Consider the following 15,790-nt stretch of genomic DNA (forward strand, 5'->3'; position numbering starts at 1 on the left):
TTTGTTGATAATTCTTGATGTTCTGGGTTTGTACCCTCGGGGTTGATGCACTTAAGGCCGGCGCCTGCTTTTTCCCCTTGCGTACTTGCGGATCCTTCTTGCGTGCTTGCGTGCGTTGCCCAATTTTTGTAACTATACGACAAAGCTACGCAAGCCTCACGCAGCCCGCAAGGCTCTGATTGGTCCGCTAACTACATCCTTTCCGGAGTCACATTTTCGGTTTCATGCCCCATAATACCGGCAGAAACCACGGGAGATTTAAAAGAACGAATATGGACCAAATAGAAGAGCGTTTGGCAGAAGAGGTCCGGAAGTATGACCACTTGTATATCCCGTCATTGACGGAATACAAGGACACGCAGATGGCCTGCAATTCCTGGAAGGAGATCTCGGCTAATGTCGGTTTGCAGGTCGACAAGTGTACGAAGCTGTGGAGAAAGATAAGGGACAAATTTGTCCTCCAGAGAAAGTAATAAACAGTCGACAACGACTGCCACACACAAAGAAGGCGTCTCGAAGGTCGTCTTCGACAAAAAACGTTACTCCACCTAGTGTTCTGGCAGTGAATTGAGGAACGCCGCCACGCCCCCCCGCCCTGAGCAACACGGTTGAGTCGCACTGTCAACAGTCCAGGGGGCAGGGGGGCTTGGCGGCGTGAGTGGCCCGGTCCTTTGTATTTTTTTCTGTATGTGGCCCTCTGGACAAAAAGTTTGGACACCCCTGCTCCAGGGGAATGAGCTGGAGGAACTAATGGACAGGATCTATATAGGGTGGGCTGGGATTAGATGGATTGATCCACCCATTTTGTAGTCCAGAGGCTCTCTGCCCTCCCCCTGCAACCTTCAGCAGTGGTTGGACACAGTGCAGGCCTGTGAACTGATCAAAGACTCCCTTCAACGCTCACTGCTAGAGAGCAAAACCACACTCACACAGGGCCTGTTCAGATGACTCCATGACTAGGGCTGTGATGGTATGGATTTTTTTCTCACCATGGTAATAAATATATATCGTTAAATTGCGGTTGCAGTGCAAAACGTTTATTGTGATCCATTTGTCCAGGGTCAAATTGATCTCTATAAGCAGTCGATTACTGTCACAGCATTGCATAGCTTCTGTAAGTTAGTCCCGGAACTTAATGCCGCGCACACACACTGACTCCGCTGTTCACTTTTCTCTCTCTTTCTCACTATCTGTCACACTGACACGCAGATATCGAGACAGGTGTAAACTCAGACTCTGTAAAAAAAAAAAAAAGTCAACTGAATGTCAACAGTATTCTGAATGTGTGACTAGGTACATTAGCACCTGTGTTGTCAACATTGTGCGCACCATACAAGTTAGCAAGTTTCAAACCAGAAGTCCTAAGTGATCAGAAGTAGTACGTCACATGCTGCATGCCTGATCTCTTGAATTTTGATCAGGGAAAGAGATATACCTAATACAATACAGCTAAGTACAGATTGTGGAAAACCTTCAAAGATGATAAAAAGTAGTACAGGGAGAAACTGGACAGCCTCTACCCTACTGCTGATGCCGGATGGATGGGACTCCTGCAACACATCACAAAGTATCAGGGCACCACCACAGATATCACCAACTCCACCATAACCCTGCCAGAACAGCTCAACCCATTCTACGCCCACTTCAATTCCTCTAGCAGTAATACACAGGGGCAGTGTGTGTGGGATCTCTGATGGTGTTCTGGGCACTTCTGAGGACCCTCTGCTGATAGATGTCATGCAGAGATGGGAGGGTTGTTCCAGTGATGTACAGGTCTGATTTGATCACTGGTTTGACCGCAGGTGTTTGCGTGCTGTAGCCATATCATGCTGTAATTCTGCTGGTCAGAATAGACACAATGGTGCACTGGTAGAAATTGCAGAGGAGCTGTGCCTTCCTGATCAGCTAAGTGATTTGGTGGATCAAGGGGAAGTCCTCACTGATGGCGACGCAGAGGAACTTGACGATGACGACCCTTTCCCCCTCAATCTCACCAATGTGTGAGATTGAGCAATGGTGTGTGTTGACTCCTCCCTTTCCTCAGGTCCACTAGCACCTTATATTGTTTTGCTGACATTGAGGTTATGCTCACCTCTGTGGCTGATGGGATTGTTCGAAGCAAGCGTAGAATGTGTTCAGCTCATCTGGTAAGGACGTGTTATAGTTTGTTAGTCCTGATTTAGTGCCACCATAGTTTGTGGTGTCTCAGCCCCAGCTTCATCTGCTTGGCATCAACCGCAGAGTAGAAACATTCCAGCCTTTGTCGGCACTGTCTTTTGGCCTGTTCGATGCATTTATTTTGTATTCTGCAAGGATGTGTTCTCAGCCACATGCTCTACACATTGTTCACATACAAATGTATCACCTCTCACAAGGACAATACAATCCTGAAATTTGCTGACGACACCGCTGTCATTGGACTTATTACTGGCAGTATCAGCATTATAGAAGGTGGAAGGCCTGGTGACATGGTTGGAAGAGAACAATCTCACCCTCAACACAAAAAAGACTAAGGGAATGGTCGTGGAATGCAAAAAGGAGAGGAGAACTCATCAGCTAGTGTTAATCCGTGAGCTTGAGAGGGTGAGCAGCTTCAAATGCCCACCCAGCTGGTCAAGAAAGCTCAACAGCAGCTGTACTTCCTGAAGAAGCTGAGGAAATTCAGCAAGTCACCAAATATAATCAGAAAATTCTACAGCTGCATTATTGAGAGCATCTTGGCCAGCTGCATCACCGTGTCGTATGTGAGAGCCACTGCAATCGACTGCAAGTGCCTGCAGGAAGTAGTAAAGACTGCTGAGAGGATCGTCAGGACATCACTACAGAGAGTCCACAGAAGAACCTGCTCTACTTTTAAGGACCCACCCAGCCCCAAAACGGACTGTTCACACCTCTGCCCTCTGGTAGAAGGTACAGAAGTGTGAAATGCAGGATGTCCAGACTGAGGAGAAGCTACTATCCAACAGGCTTCAGACTGTTAAATACTCACTAGCCCTTAAGGCCAATGTATGCTTCTCCGTTTTGACGAACACGGACAGATAGGACCGCCCTCTCCAACGTGGAACGCCCTCTCCGTGCCTCTCCGCGGCTCCTCACAGAGCTTTTCGTGCAGCTCTCATTTTTCTAACTACACGTCGAAATGGCGGACAGCCCACGGATAGCACTTGGCTGTGATTGGTCCACTAAAAACATAATTTCCGCCCGGCGTCATTTCCGGACCTCTAACTTCCTGTTTCATTCCCTAAATCACAATAAACCTAAATCACAACTAAGACTCTATGATTAATGTGACAAGTGTGTTAAGCCAGCGGCGTTGTCCGGCTGACGGTGGCTGGTTAGAGCACTTACAGCATGTGTGTACGGTCACATACGGTTATAACGAACTTTGATAACGGGGATAGCGGGCTAGCCACCATGCTAACTGCTGTGGGAACAGCGCAAAAACCCGCTGACTTAATCCCACGGCTCTCATGACACTGATTCTCAAACACCGTCAGGTTAGAAGCAAACACTTGGTAGTAGTTAGTATCGGGTGTCCGTGCTGACTGTGTGTGGAAGCTGGGGGGGAAGCTAGCTGCCTCTGTGTAGCGTCAAGCTGTTGCAGCTGTTGAATTAGCAACGCAGTTTGGAAACAAGACCGGGGAACCGCTGCGTTAAGACACGATAACATAAGAATTTTGACCCGCTGGGTTTCACTTTATTTCAGCAAAACTGTCGCGTCATCAACAGCCCTTTTCTGTTGTCATCGTTCACTGTGTGTGAGGAGCCGGGGGGACGTAAATAAACCAGCGTGGACTTCTTCTATATACCTCATGACGTAGGCTTCTCTAAGCTCGACTTCCGTTGCGCCAACTACTGTTCTGCCGGTGAATTGTTTTCGGAACAAAAAGGCTCGTAGAACTATAAATCAAAAAGTGTCCGTCCGCTCCGTCCGTCCGTCCTTCCGCAACTGACTCGGAGAAGCATACAGAGGCCTTTACGCCACCCTGGACAACCTCAACCCACAGATCTTTCACTCTGCCTTCCACCCTTTTCCTGGATCCTCCTTGACCACACCTGGGCAAGTTGCAGTGGAAGGAGCGGTCGAGGCAGTGGAGCGGATAAGGATCTGGAAGTCAGCACAAGATTATTGATGGATTAGTCATCATGCCTACCCAAAAACCTAGCGCTGACGGGCAAGGAGCTACACAATTTGAATTTCTTCAAATTTAGCACAAACGTTCACTTGGACTCAAATAGGAACTAATTTGATTTTGGTGGTCAAAAGTCAAGGTCTCTGTTACCACACAAAACCCTTTTTGCCTCATAAACTTGTTATTTTAAGAATACCTCGTGAGAATCCTTTTAAATTTGGCTAAAAAATTCACTTACACTCACCAATTCAATAATTACAATTCGGTAGCCAAAGGTCAAGGTCAGAATGATCTAAAAAAACATGTTTTGGCCTGGTGAACATGATATCTCAACTCTTCTTAACATATTGACCAGTTGTCACTTTGATCAAAGATGATCTAATAAGATTTAAGTGGTCAAAGGCAAAGGGCATGGTAACCTCATGAGTTGGGGGAAAGTTATACCTGTTGACTGAAACTGCACTGAATGGCGGAGGCACAATGGTGTTTAAATTACTTGAAAGCCACACTTGAGTAAAAGTACAGATATCTTACCTGAAAGTAACTAAAATAAAAGTCACCCGTCAGAAAATGACTTGAGTAAAAGTCTTAAGGTAGCTCATATTAAATTTACCAAAAAGTAAAAGTCCAAGTATCAAAATAAAAAATTGCATAGTTCTTTTAATAGTAGACACAAAAAGAAACAAAATAGTTTTCTTCAGGATTTATTTCAAGTGAATGAACAATTATAACAACAATATACATATGTATAATTTTACAAATGTTGAACCCCAGATGCTGAGGTTCAAATAGTATTGGACTATTGGAGTAATAAAGACTGAACTGAACTCCTGTGTGAGCACCTAGATAATTCTAAAGGGAATAAATGGACGGGGAATGTGCTCTCTTTGATTAAGTCCCTGCCCTTTGTACACACATCGCTACTATCCATTGGATGGTCTAGTGAGGTCCTCGGATCGGCCCTGCCAGAGTCGGTCACGGCCCTGGCAGAGCGCCGAGAAGACTATCAAACTTGACTATCTAGAGCAGTGGTCTCCAACCTTTTTGAGCCGAGATCAATTTTAAATCCAAATGTAAGCTGAGATCTACTACCCTGATATCTTTCAAAAAACACACTTAAGAGAGTCAAATTGATAATTTTTGCATTTTCTGTTAAAGGCTGAATGTACAAGCATAATTTTACACAAAGAGAGGCAGTTGTACTTTTTCTGTTCAATGCACAATATTCAGATTAATATCAATTCATATTTACAATGAACAATATGTAGCTTCTCAGTTTCACATCATGTTCTGCAGAGAAGCCGCTACTGCAGCACAATGTTTTTACATATAGGCTTTGATTTGAATATGACCACAAATAAGATTATTGCCTTGTATGAAAGATGTCCCTTGTACTCAAATAAATACCAGTAACACACAGTAGGAAGCAGCGTATCTTCCGCTACTGCTAATATTCCACAATAAAAAAACGTTTTGAACGAGGGAATGGATTCCATTAACAGAAACGCTGGAGTGCTTTTATTTTGAAAAGGCATACAGAAAGTTTTGCAACCATTTGTTTGTGACATAAATTCATCAGATAAACATTAAAACTCAGGTAAGATAATTGTCTCTGTTTATAATGCTGTGAACCACAATGTTTATCTGTCTATGACACAAATGTAGTTACTACCCTTCGAACCCGTTTCCAAGTAAAAGCACTCCAGCATTTCACCTTCTGAATCCACTCATTTGTTCCAACGGGGCTTTGATTGTTATCGACAGACCGAAAGATGCGCATCTTCATACCGTAGAGTCCTGACGTTTTATTTAGTACATAAATCGACTTGTTCTTGAAGGAAATTCAGGAGATAAACCTGCCACTCCACCGCCAGTAGCGGACACACAGCGCGTGTGAAAAACAGACACAACCGCTGATCTGCGGCGCAACAACAGCCACAGAGTCCAGAGAATATTTCTACTTTGTTACATTCAATTCGGGTGCATAAAACACAATGCGGTAATTTTACTTTATTGTTAGAGGTCTGTTCAGCAAATATAATCTTCACACCAACAAGTTCATAACTTTTGTTGCACTGTAGCAACAAAATTTACACTGCGTTTTTACTTTGTAGGTAAATTGCTCAAGAGGAACTGATGCAATTAATGTTTCTACCATGTCAGTCTGAAAATATTTACTAAATTATCTGCTAGACAAGATATTATTGCTGGCATGCCCGATTTGGCCTTGGGGCTGCCAATTGTACTAATAGACCATCTGCTTTGTTTTGTATCTTTACAAATTCTGTACTGTTTTTGTCATTTCCTAAGCTTGTACTTAGGATGGTATTCTGACCAATTCTGACCAATTTCACATTTCGTCAATCTAAAGAATACTTTGTGTGTTAATTTGCAAACGTTTTTTTGTTTTCATTAAACAGAATTTTTTTTTATTAACTTTTTAACTTTACTGACTTTTACATTTTCCCCTTGCTCTGACATGTGTAAAGGTGCAAAGGCTCTTTATAACTGCTTGCACCGAAATTGTCTTTCCCCTGGGTTTATCACTCTGATCTTTTCACATACCTACTGATCATGTCTACTTCTCTTCATTGTTTTTATTGCAGTTTTTTGTTTCCATTCAACAAACAAGCAATGTCTACAGAACTAGACACAAAACAAACACAAAACAAACATGACAGCTCTTACATGAAGGATGAACATATGGCATGATACAAGAGGTGGTGAATCTCACAGTACACGAATGTCGTTCAAGTCCACAGCAGTCCTTTTAATAGGGTGGAGGAAAGGTCTGGACCGATATAGTCCAAAAATGGGCGCCACACTCTGTAGAACTGATCTACACTGTGATGTATGACGTTGGTAAGATATTCCAAAGGGATCAGTTCAAAAATTATTTTGCGCCAACCACAGACAGAAGGGACCTTGTCACTGATCCACTGCAAAAGAATATTTTTCCTAGCTGCAAACGTCAAAATATTATACAATCTTTTGTTGACTGCTGTTTTCAAACAGTCACTTGGAAGACCTAGAATCAGGGATATGGGGTCCATTCCTATATTAATATGAAAAATTCTCTCTATTTCACTAATAACTTCAACCCAATAACTTTGAAGTTTATGACAAGACCAGAAACAATGAGTTAAAGTACCCACATGAGTTTTACACTTGAGACACAGAGGGGAGAGAGAGCGGTTGAAGAAATGCCTGCGGTGAGGGGAAATATGTAATCTGTGTAAAATCTTAAATTGTATTTCTCTTGTCCGAGTTCAAATTGAAATATTTTTTGCAAGAGACCAAATGGTATCCCACTTGTCTTCATCTATGGTCACAGACAACTCCCTCTCCCACACACCTCTGACCCCCTGCGCACCAGTAGTAGAAAAACCATTAAGTACATGGTAAAATGAGCTCAGAGACACTTTCAATTGTTGATGAAACAGAATCCTCTCAACAGCAGATATTTCAGGGTGATCAATAAGGGTTGTGCTATGAGTGACATAATGCCGTATTTGCAAAAAGCGAAAGAAATCTTGTTTGGACAATTTGTATTTGTTAGTCAGCTGTTCAAATGACATAAGCGTATCAACTGACAATAGGTCACTGAGGGAATTAATATTCTTATTAGACCATTGTCGAAAACCAGGGTCCGAAGAACCTGGGGGAAAAGCAGGATTATTAATTACTGGGGTGAAAATGGATGTTATATTTGATCTTCCCTCAAGACGGCGGACAAGTCGCCATGCTTTTAGAGTGTTGATTGTTACAGGGTTTGCACAGAAAGCTTTGATTTCTTTAAAAGTATTAAAAAATAATAGATCACTTAGTTTGCACTGAGATAATGCTGTCTCAATATCCAACCAGATTGAAGTTTTACCCTTAGCCCAGTCGTTTACAAATCTTAAATGGGCACAAAGTTGGTAAATTTTAATATTAGGTAAGTCCAGGCCACCCATCGAGCTTGGTAGATGTAATACTGCCATCTTAAGTCTGGGTCTACGCTTGTTCCAGATAAAAGAGCTGAGCCACCCATTTATATCCTTCAACACCCTTTTAGAGAACAAAACAGGAATCATTTGGATAGGATATAATAACCTAGGCAGCACATTCATTTTGACCAGGGCAATGCGTCCTAGCCAGGAAACAGGAAGTGACATCCATCGCTCTAGGTCCTGCTTAATTTTACAAAATAAGGGTGCAAAGTTGGCTTTATATAATTGATCAAAGGATGGTGTAATGAAGATTCCTAAGTATACAAACCCATTGGGAGACCATTTGAAAGGAAATGAAGGTACAGTAGTTGGTATTGTTGAAAGGGTACCAAGGGGCATAGCCTCTGATTTAGCCAGGTTGATCTTATAACCAGAAAAACAACTGAATCTGTCAATCACATCAATAAGACCTGGTACAGATGTTTCAGGTTCGGTCAGAAGAATTAGAACATCATCAGCGTATAAAGTTATTTTATGACACAGCTGTCCAATCTCTAAACTGCGTATTATGGGTGTCACCCTTATGGCCTCAGCCAGTGGCTCTATGGCCAAAGCGAATAAGAGGGGCGATAGAGGGCAGCCCTGCATCACCCCTCTGTGAGTATTGAAGTATTCAGACCTGAGTCCATTAGTCAAGACTGCTGCCTGTGGTCTAGTATAGATAATCTTGACCCATTTAATAAAGTTCTCCCCCAAACCAAATTTACCCAGTGTATACAGTAAGAAAGACCATTCAATTCGGTTGAATGCCTTCTCTGCATCGAGAGAAAGCACCAGACCACTAATAGACTCCTGCTTAAAAGCTATGATAGCATTCAACAAACGTCTAACATTGCTAGCTGAATTCCGACCCCTTACAAAACCTGTCTGATCTTCCTTTACCAGTATAGGCAAAAGATTTTCTAAACGAGAGGCCAAGATTTTAGAGAGCAGCTTCCTATCCACATTTAGGAGGGCTATGGGCCTGTAGGACCCGCAAGAGTCAGAACACTTCCCCTTCTTTAAAATTAAGGATATATTGGCCTCCTTCAGTGTCTGTGGAAATTCTCCTGTACTGAAGGAGTGATTGAACATATCAAGAAGAGGATCTACAAGAATATTTTGGAACTGTTTATAAAATTCAGAAGCGAAGCCGTCAGGTCCTGGTGACTTTCCATTTTGTAATTTATTAATAGCTCCAAGCACTTCAGTTTTAGTTATGGAACTATTAAGGGCAGTCTTATGCTCTTCTGATAAATTTGGCAACGTCAATTGAGCAAAGAAATTGTCCATTAGTTGCTCTCCCTCTGGAGCTTGTTCGGAAGAGTATAGGTTTTTGTAAAAATTCTTAAAACAGTTATTTATCAGTTTATTTTCATATACCTTATGGCCATCTTTATCAGATACAGCTGCAATAGTTTGGGACTCTGCACGCTTCTTAACATAATAGGCCAGACATTTGCCTGCTTTATCTCCGTGCTCATAAAACCTCTGTCTAGTATATTTCAATTTCTTCTCTGCATCCCTGGTAAGAAGGCAATTTAGAGCTGTTCTGATTGCCGTGATTTCTTGCCATAATGGTGGTGATGGAGAGGCAATATATGCTTTTTCCTTATCCGTCAATTCACTCTCTAAAGATTTTTGTTTCTCCTGTCTTTGGCGCTTTTTTGTTGCAGAGTACGAAATAATTAAACCTCTGGCATAAGCTTTGCATGTTTCCCACAAGACGGAGGCATTGCTGGCCGATGAAGTGTTGATTTCCAGAAATGCTTTAAGTTCAGTGGAGAAGTTGGAAGTAAATTCCTCATCTTTAAGGATAATGGTATTAAGTCTCCAGTGACGAGACCGATGTAATGCTGTTTTGAGATTAAAGTCTATAGTAACTCTTGCGTGGTCGGAAATAATTATACTGGTTATGTCGCATGATAAAACTGAATATAAGTCAGTTCTTGGCAGAAAAAAATAATCAATCCTGGTTTGACACTTATGTGGGGCGGAGAAAAATGTATATTGTTTATCAGAGGGGTGGGTGCATCTCCAAGCATCAATAAGCCCAAACTCCTCACATAGAGCATGGAGCGTGTTGGCCTGAGGAGAGGGGGGCGCGTTACTATGTGGAAATTTGTCAATAAGCGGATTTAATATTAAATTAAAATCACCGCCAACAATAACAGTGGAATTAGAAAGGAATGGAGCTAAGTCCAAAAACATTTTGGTAAGGAAGGTGACTGGGTGGGCAGGTGGAAAGTACACGTTCATCATTACAATATTCTGACCCTGCAAAATTCCTTTGATTATCACATAGCGACCATTAACATCCCTAGCACAGTCAGATACTATAAAAGGTAGGTTTTTCCTAATCAACACTGCTACTCCCCTACTTCTTGTTGTAAAGGATGAGAAAAATACTTGTCCGAATGGCCCTTGTTGCAACTTTAAATGCTCTGTGTCATCAAGATGCGTCTCCTGTAACATAGCAACATCTATATCATCCTTCTTTAGACATGTAATTATTTTTCTCCGCTTAATAGGGCTGTGGACACCCCGTACATTCCAGGTACATATTCGCAGCTTATTCATTATTGGTATTATTCATGTATCATACAAAGCATATTGAGCCAAGAGACCCACCAAACACCGGGTAAGAGAAAAGTAAGCAAATAAAGAAAGAAAGAACAAAGAGCTGTACAACAAAACATTCAAAAATAGAAATTTGGCAACGACCCTACTAAACATGTAGGTAAAAACCGTCCTTCTCCTGCCTGCGGCTGAGAGCCGACAGGTACGACATGCGCTTGACACGCGCCTACTCATAGACATAAACACACTACTGTCCGCCAAGAACACGGCGAAGTAGAACATTTCACCTGGTTGATTATAAGCAGTAGGAAAGGAAAGGGGCAAAGTCACACACGCCTGAATTTGGCAGATACTCACATATGACACAGTCCAGACGCAATGTTAAAGAAAGGGATATTCCGGTGGTTACAGAGATTTACGGCAGCGTTTCCACGAAAATCGCAGCTGCCTCCGGCGTGCCAGATCTCCTCACCACACCGTTGACAGACAGCCTCAGCGTGGCGGGGTATAGAAGGGCATACTCCACGTTCTTCCTCCTTAGACAGCCCTTCACCTCGTCAAAAGCCTTGCGTTTCCTGGCCACCGCCGCCGAGTAATCATTGAAGAAGGAAACTCTGATCCGGTCCGCTGGCTGGTTCGGCTCCGCACCAAGGCGCCGGGCTGCAGCCATCACTCGTTGTTTATCAGCGAAGTTGTGAAGTTTCATGATGATGGGTCTGGAGCGCTGGTTAGTGCCCGGCCTCGGTGCTAGGGAGCGGTGCGCGCGGTCCAACTTGATCTTCCCGGATTTAGTTGTGAGATTGAGATATGAGGGGAGCCATGTCTCCATGAAAGTGACCGGATCCTTTCCTTCCGTGCCTTCGGGCAGCCCAACCAGACGGAGGTTGCATCTTCGGCTGCGGTTCTCCAAATCATCTATGTGATCTGCCATGTCGGTTATTTGTTTCTCGAGTTTTGTCACTTTAGCCTGCAACACGTCCGTTGTGTCTTCCACGCCGGAGATCCGTGTCTCGGCATCACCGACCCGCGTTGCCAAAGCCTGGATCTGAGATGTTTGTTCGCGTATAGCAGCGAGCACAGTGTTAACTTTAACATCCAGTGACTTTGTAATGTTGTCAGTTATCTTACTCAAAGCCAGAAGAACACTTGGGTTAACAGCGCTCCCAGGCTCCTCGACCTCGGCAACCACCTCGTTAGCATCTTCGGGTTCATCCGCAGCAGGCTCCATTGCGTCGCTAGCATGCTCCTCAGAAGCAGTATTTTTCTTGGGTTTGGACCGAGGCATTCTCAGAAAATATTCATCCAGGCTCATAATAGACCTACTCCTACGCTCGCTTATAACGTTTCACCAGGTGAACATGTATTTTAGACGGATATTTCAGTGAACCTCACCGGAGCTCAACAGGCAGGTGTTCACACTACGACGCCATCTTGCCAACCGATCATGTCTACTTAAGTAACTCATTGTGATTTCATAAATTCCCTTTGTATTCTATGAAGTACATGAATCAATAATGTATCCACCTATCGGTCACAAAGTCAAAATCTAAGAAATGCTTTTGCTACTACAAAAGCGAAACCAACCATTTCACCAATGCCAAATTTGAAATGGGTATTCAGAGTTCATGCATATACACAACTGTTTACAGATGAAAATTTAAACAGACTTATGAAAGTTTGTTTTATATATGTTTCATCCTCAGCCACAATCTGCTGGATTCAAAAATCAACACTGTGCTGTCCATGTGCCAAGACACCAATCTCCTCAACCCTGTCCATGGCATTGTCCAGAGTGTGGTTTACCATGAGGAATCACCACCACAGTACCAGCCATCCTATTTACAAAGTAATACATGCTGACATTTTTACTTTCTGACCACAACCTGCTGCTTAAAATAGGGACCTGCATCAAGCTGTCCATCAACATTTAATTGGAATAGATAACAGCTCTATGCAACTGTACTCTCTCCCCTCCCTCTCATTTGACAGGCTTTGGCTTCAATGGACTTTGGAGGTTTGCCGGACCCTTCTCGAAGGTATGTATAATTATGTCCTCTTGTTGGTCTTACATTTTTTTTTCTCAGGTACAATAACTATTTACTACGAAGAAATTCAGTATCACCACACCAATTTGCAGGTTGTTGCCATGTAATACACACAGCAGTATCAGAGAGGATGCATATCACTTGCAGTCCAGTTTTCAGTTCTTACCATGTCCACCAGCTGTTCAATAATATAAAAAAGAGTAAAGCAACATTGTCTCCATCTTATTCTGTCACCCCAATGGAGTTAATAGGTTCATGAATGGACCTTGTACTTTAATAGTATTGCATTCATTATCATAGGCAGGTAGCTTTACAGAGTAAAAGCAAGTGTACCTGATATGCTAAATGTGTTTGCAGCATTTCCTGAAGGGTTCATGGAACCTTCAATTGTACTATGTACTCCATATAGTGTTACAGAGTGACAACTCTTCTTTCACAAACTGACTTTGACAAGTATTGGCATGCAGATAGATATATAAAAACTATCCCCTTGCACCTCCCTAGCTGGCTTCTTTTTGCCCACTGTCTTGCTCATCCTTATCTATTTAACATAAATCATGAATAAGGCAGTTTAAACTGCACATACATAAATACAATAACACACAACATTAGCCTAGCTACATTGTGTAGTCTTTCAAAAGAACAATGTTCCCCTCTGGAACATTTGGTTTCTCTTTTTTACTTGGGATAAAGTTTCAGTGTCTTAAGGTACTCACATCTCCACCCACTCCAAAAGGCATCCAACAGGCTTTTGATCTTGCATTCCACTTTGAAAATGTCTTCTTCTTCAAAGTTAGCAGGAGGAAGGTGATGAGAAGTGCTAGTCTTAAAGGACAGAAGACCCTCGAAGAGTGAGGATGAGAGGCAACTCTGTATCTTAGGATACTTGAGATGAGAGGTCTTATGCTCATGATTGCTGTAACCTCAGCCATCAGTGTTGTCTGTTATCTGTAGGATGACAAATGTGCCAATCATGACACTTGTCTTTGACAGACTGAGAGAAAGAGTGAGCTATTTGGATGAGGTATGCTTCTGCTACTAAGTAGGGTGCTGAACTTGAAGGTTCTAAAGGCAGCATTAGTGCATCAAGTCACCATCTGGAAAGTGTGTCAGAGCCATCTTATCAACTGTCAGCTAAGCGATTTCCATGTCAAGTACATCTGCGCACAGTTCCAGTCTTGGGATGGTTATGCCAGGCTCAGCGGCCATCTTTACTTTCATGAAGGCAAAATTTACAGTTCAGTTTGTCCTCCCTGGCCCAACATGAATGTGTGTCCTGCACCTCACCATATCTCGTATGGATTGAAAAAGGTGCTAGTAACCCAAGGAGTTCAAACAGGCTGTTTACTGTAATCCTAGAGAGAGACACAGAGAGAGAGAGAGAGAGAGAGATTTGACTTTTATTTAAATCATTTCATGAAATAAACGTAATAAATAACACTTCAATCAGATCATATTTTACACAAGAAAACTACATGTCAGACACCCCCATGGAATTTAAAAATGAAGGATCAGTGAACCGTCCTCCTCTGTGGAACATAAAACCTGTCTGATCCCCCACTGGGATGTAAAAGCTTCCAGGTTACTGGTCAGGCTGTAGAAGGCGTGTTCTATTTTAACGTGAGTTGCTACCAAGCCTTTAAAACACTTCACCACATCAGTCCAGCCTACCCCCAACATCTGGTTCTTCCTGCTCTTCCAGGTGGCCAGTTTAGCAATGCCATTCAGGAAGTTAACCAGGACGAGTGTTTCTCTGTTTCTTTTTTTGTATTTAGGCCCAAAAACAAACAAAGGGAGAGACATTTTTTCCCCCAGAGCCTCCACCCACTGCTGTAGTTGTTTAAGTAAACCCTCTAGTCGAGGACAAGTCACCACTAGGTGCTCTAGAGTCTCCCTGTCACCACAGAAAGCACATCCCTCCCCAGCGCTCGGGTCCAGGTGAGCTCTGTGTCTGTTTGTAGCTAAAGCTCCATGTATAATCCTCCACTGGAGGTCACCCACCCGTTTTTCAACAGGAGGTTTATACAGGACCCTCCACCTGCCTTCAGGGGTGTAGCCTGCAGCAAATTCCTCAGTCCACCTCATCTCCTTGACTCCAGCCAGAGAGCGAAGGTTCAGTACCTTCATACAGCTGACATAAAGCTGCTTCTTCCCGGGAGAGCTGAAACTACCCCGCACCGGTGTTCTGAAGGAAAGAAGCAGTCCACTCTCCTCTCGCCACCTGTCCCCAGCAGGGCTGACGATCATAGAGGGAAACAAGTACTCACAGTCATCATCCCATTGGTCAGCTATAGTACGGTTTTCAGCAAACGCTCTCAGTGGCACAGACAGGGACTGCATCACTTCCTCCAAAATCCTCTCCAGCACTTTGGAGGACCTGATGTTGGTGCCGTCGCAGAGTGTTTCCATTGATGCCTTTGTTAGGTGGCCCAGTTTGATGATGCCTGCCCCAATAAACTTATTCCTTAAGGTTGGAGAGGAAAAAGTGTCAGTTCTCAGGAAATTGTTGTAGAACAGCGGCTCCTCAAACAACCCTATCCCTGGTCTTGGGTCAGGAGTCCGCTTGACCTCCAGCGTCTGCCAGGCGTTTACCACCGAGCTGTAGAACGGTGTCAGTCCAGTCAGGTCAGCTTAAGTTGATGAGATCAGAAATAACTGTTTGTCCAGCCCTAGTCGACCAGCTTGCCTGAGCAGCAGACGAGCAGGAGCCAACCAGCAGAGACCACAGCCGTAGAGTAACTTCTGCACCGTCTGCAGTCTGAAGGCCGCAGTTCTGGATATAATGTCGATGAGATCTTGACCTCCCTCTGCCACAGGGAGATACAGGGCCGCTGCCCTCAGCCAGTGCTGACCAGACCAGAAGAAATCCACCAGGCGACGCTGCACATCCTTAAGCAGACCTGGAGGTGGCACCAACACAATAAGTCTGTGCCAAAGAGACGAGGCGACCAAGTTATTCACTATCAGAAATCTCCCCCTGTAGGACAGATAAGGTAGCAACCATTTCCATTTAGACAACTTTGCTTCCACCTTTTCCAGCACCCCCTCCCAGTTCTGCTTT

General features: G+C 43.4%; 1 protein-coding gene across 10 annotated transcripts in view; it reads left to right on the forward strand.

Moving 5' to 3' along the window:
• LOC128440608 (neurofibromin) overlaps positions 1–15,790 on the forward strand; it is a 165,799-nt gene that overhangs the window by 129,653 nt on the left and 20,356 nt on the right. For all 10 annotated transcript variants that reach the window (XM_053423361.1, XM_053423364.1, XM_053423366.1 and 7 more), the window contains 2 exons: positions 12,388–12,530; positions 12,674–12,720. In XM_053423361.1, the coding sequence (XP_053279336.1) occupies positions 12,388–12,530; positions 12,674–12,720 (190 nt within the window). The remainder of the gene's footprint in view (positions 1–12,387; positions 12,531–12,673; positions 12,721–15,790) is intronic.

This window comes from Pleuronectes platessa, chromosome 5, assembly GCF_947347685.1.
Source record: "Pleuronectes platessa chromosome 5, fPlePla1.1, whole genome shotgun sequence".
Classification (NCBI taxonomy): Eukaryota; Metazoa; Chordata; class Actinopteri; order Pleuronectiformes; family Pleuronectidae; genus Pleuronectes; species Pleuronectes platessa.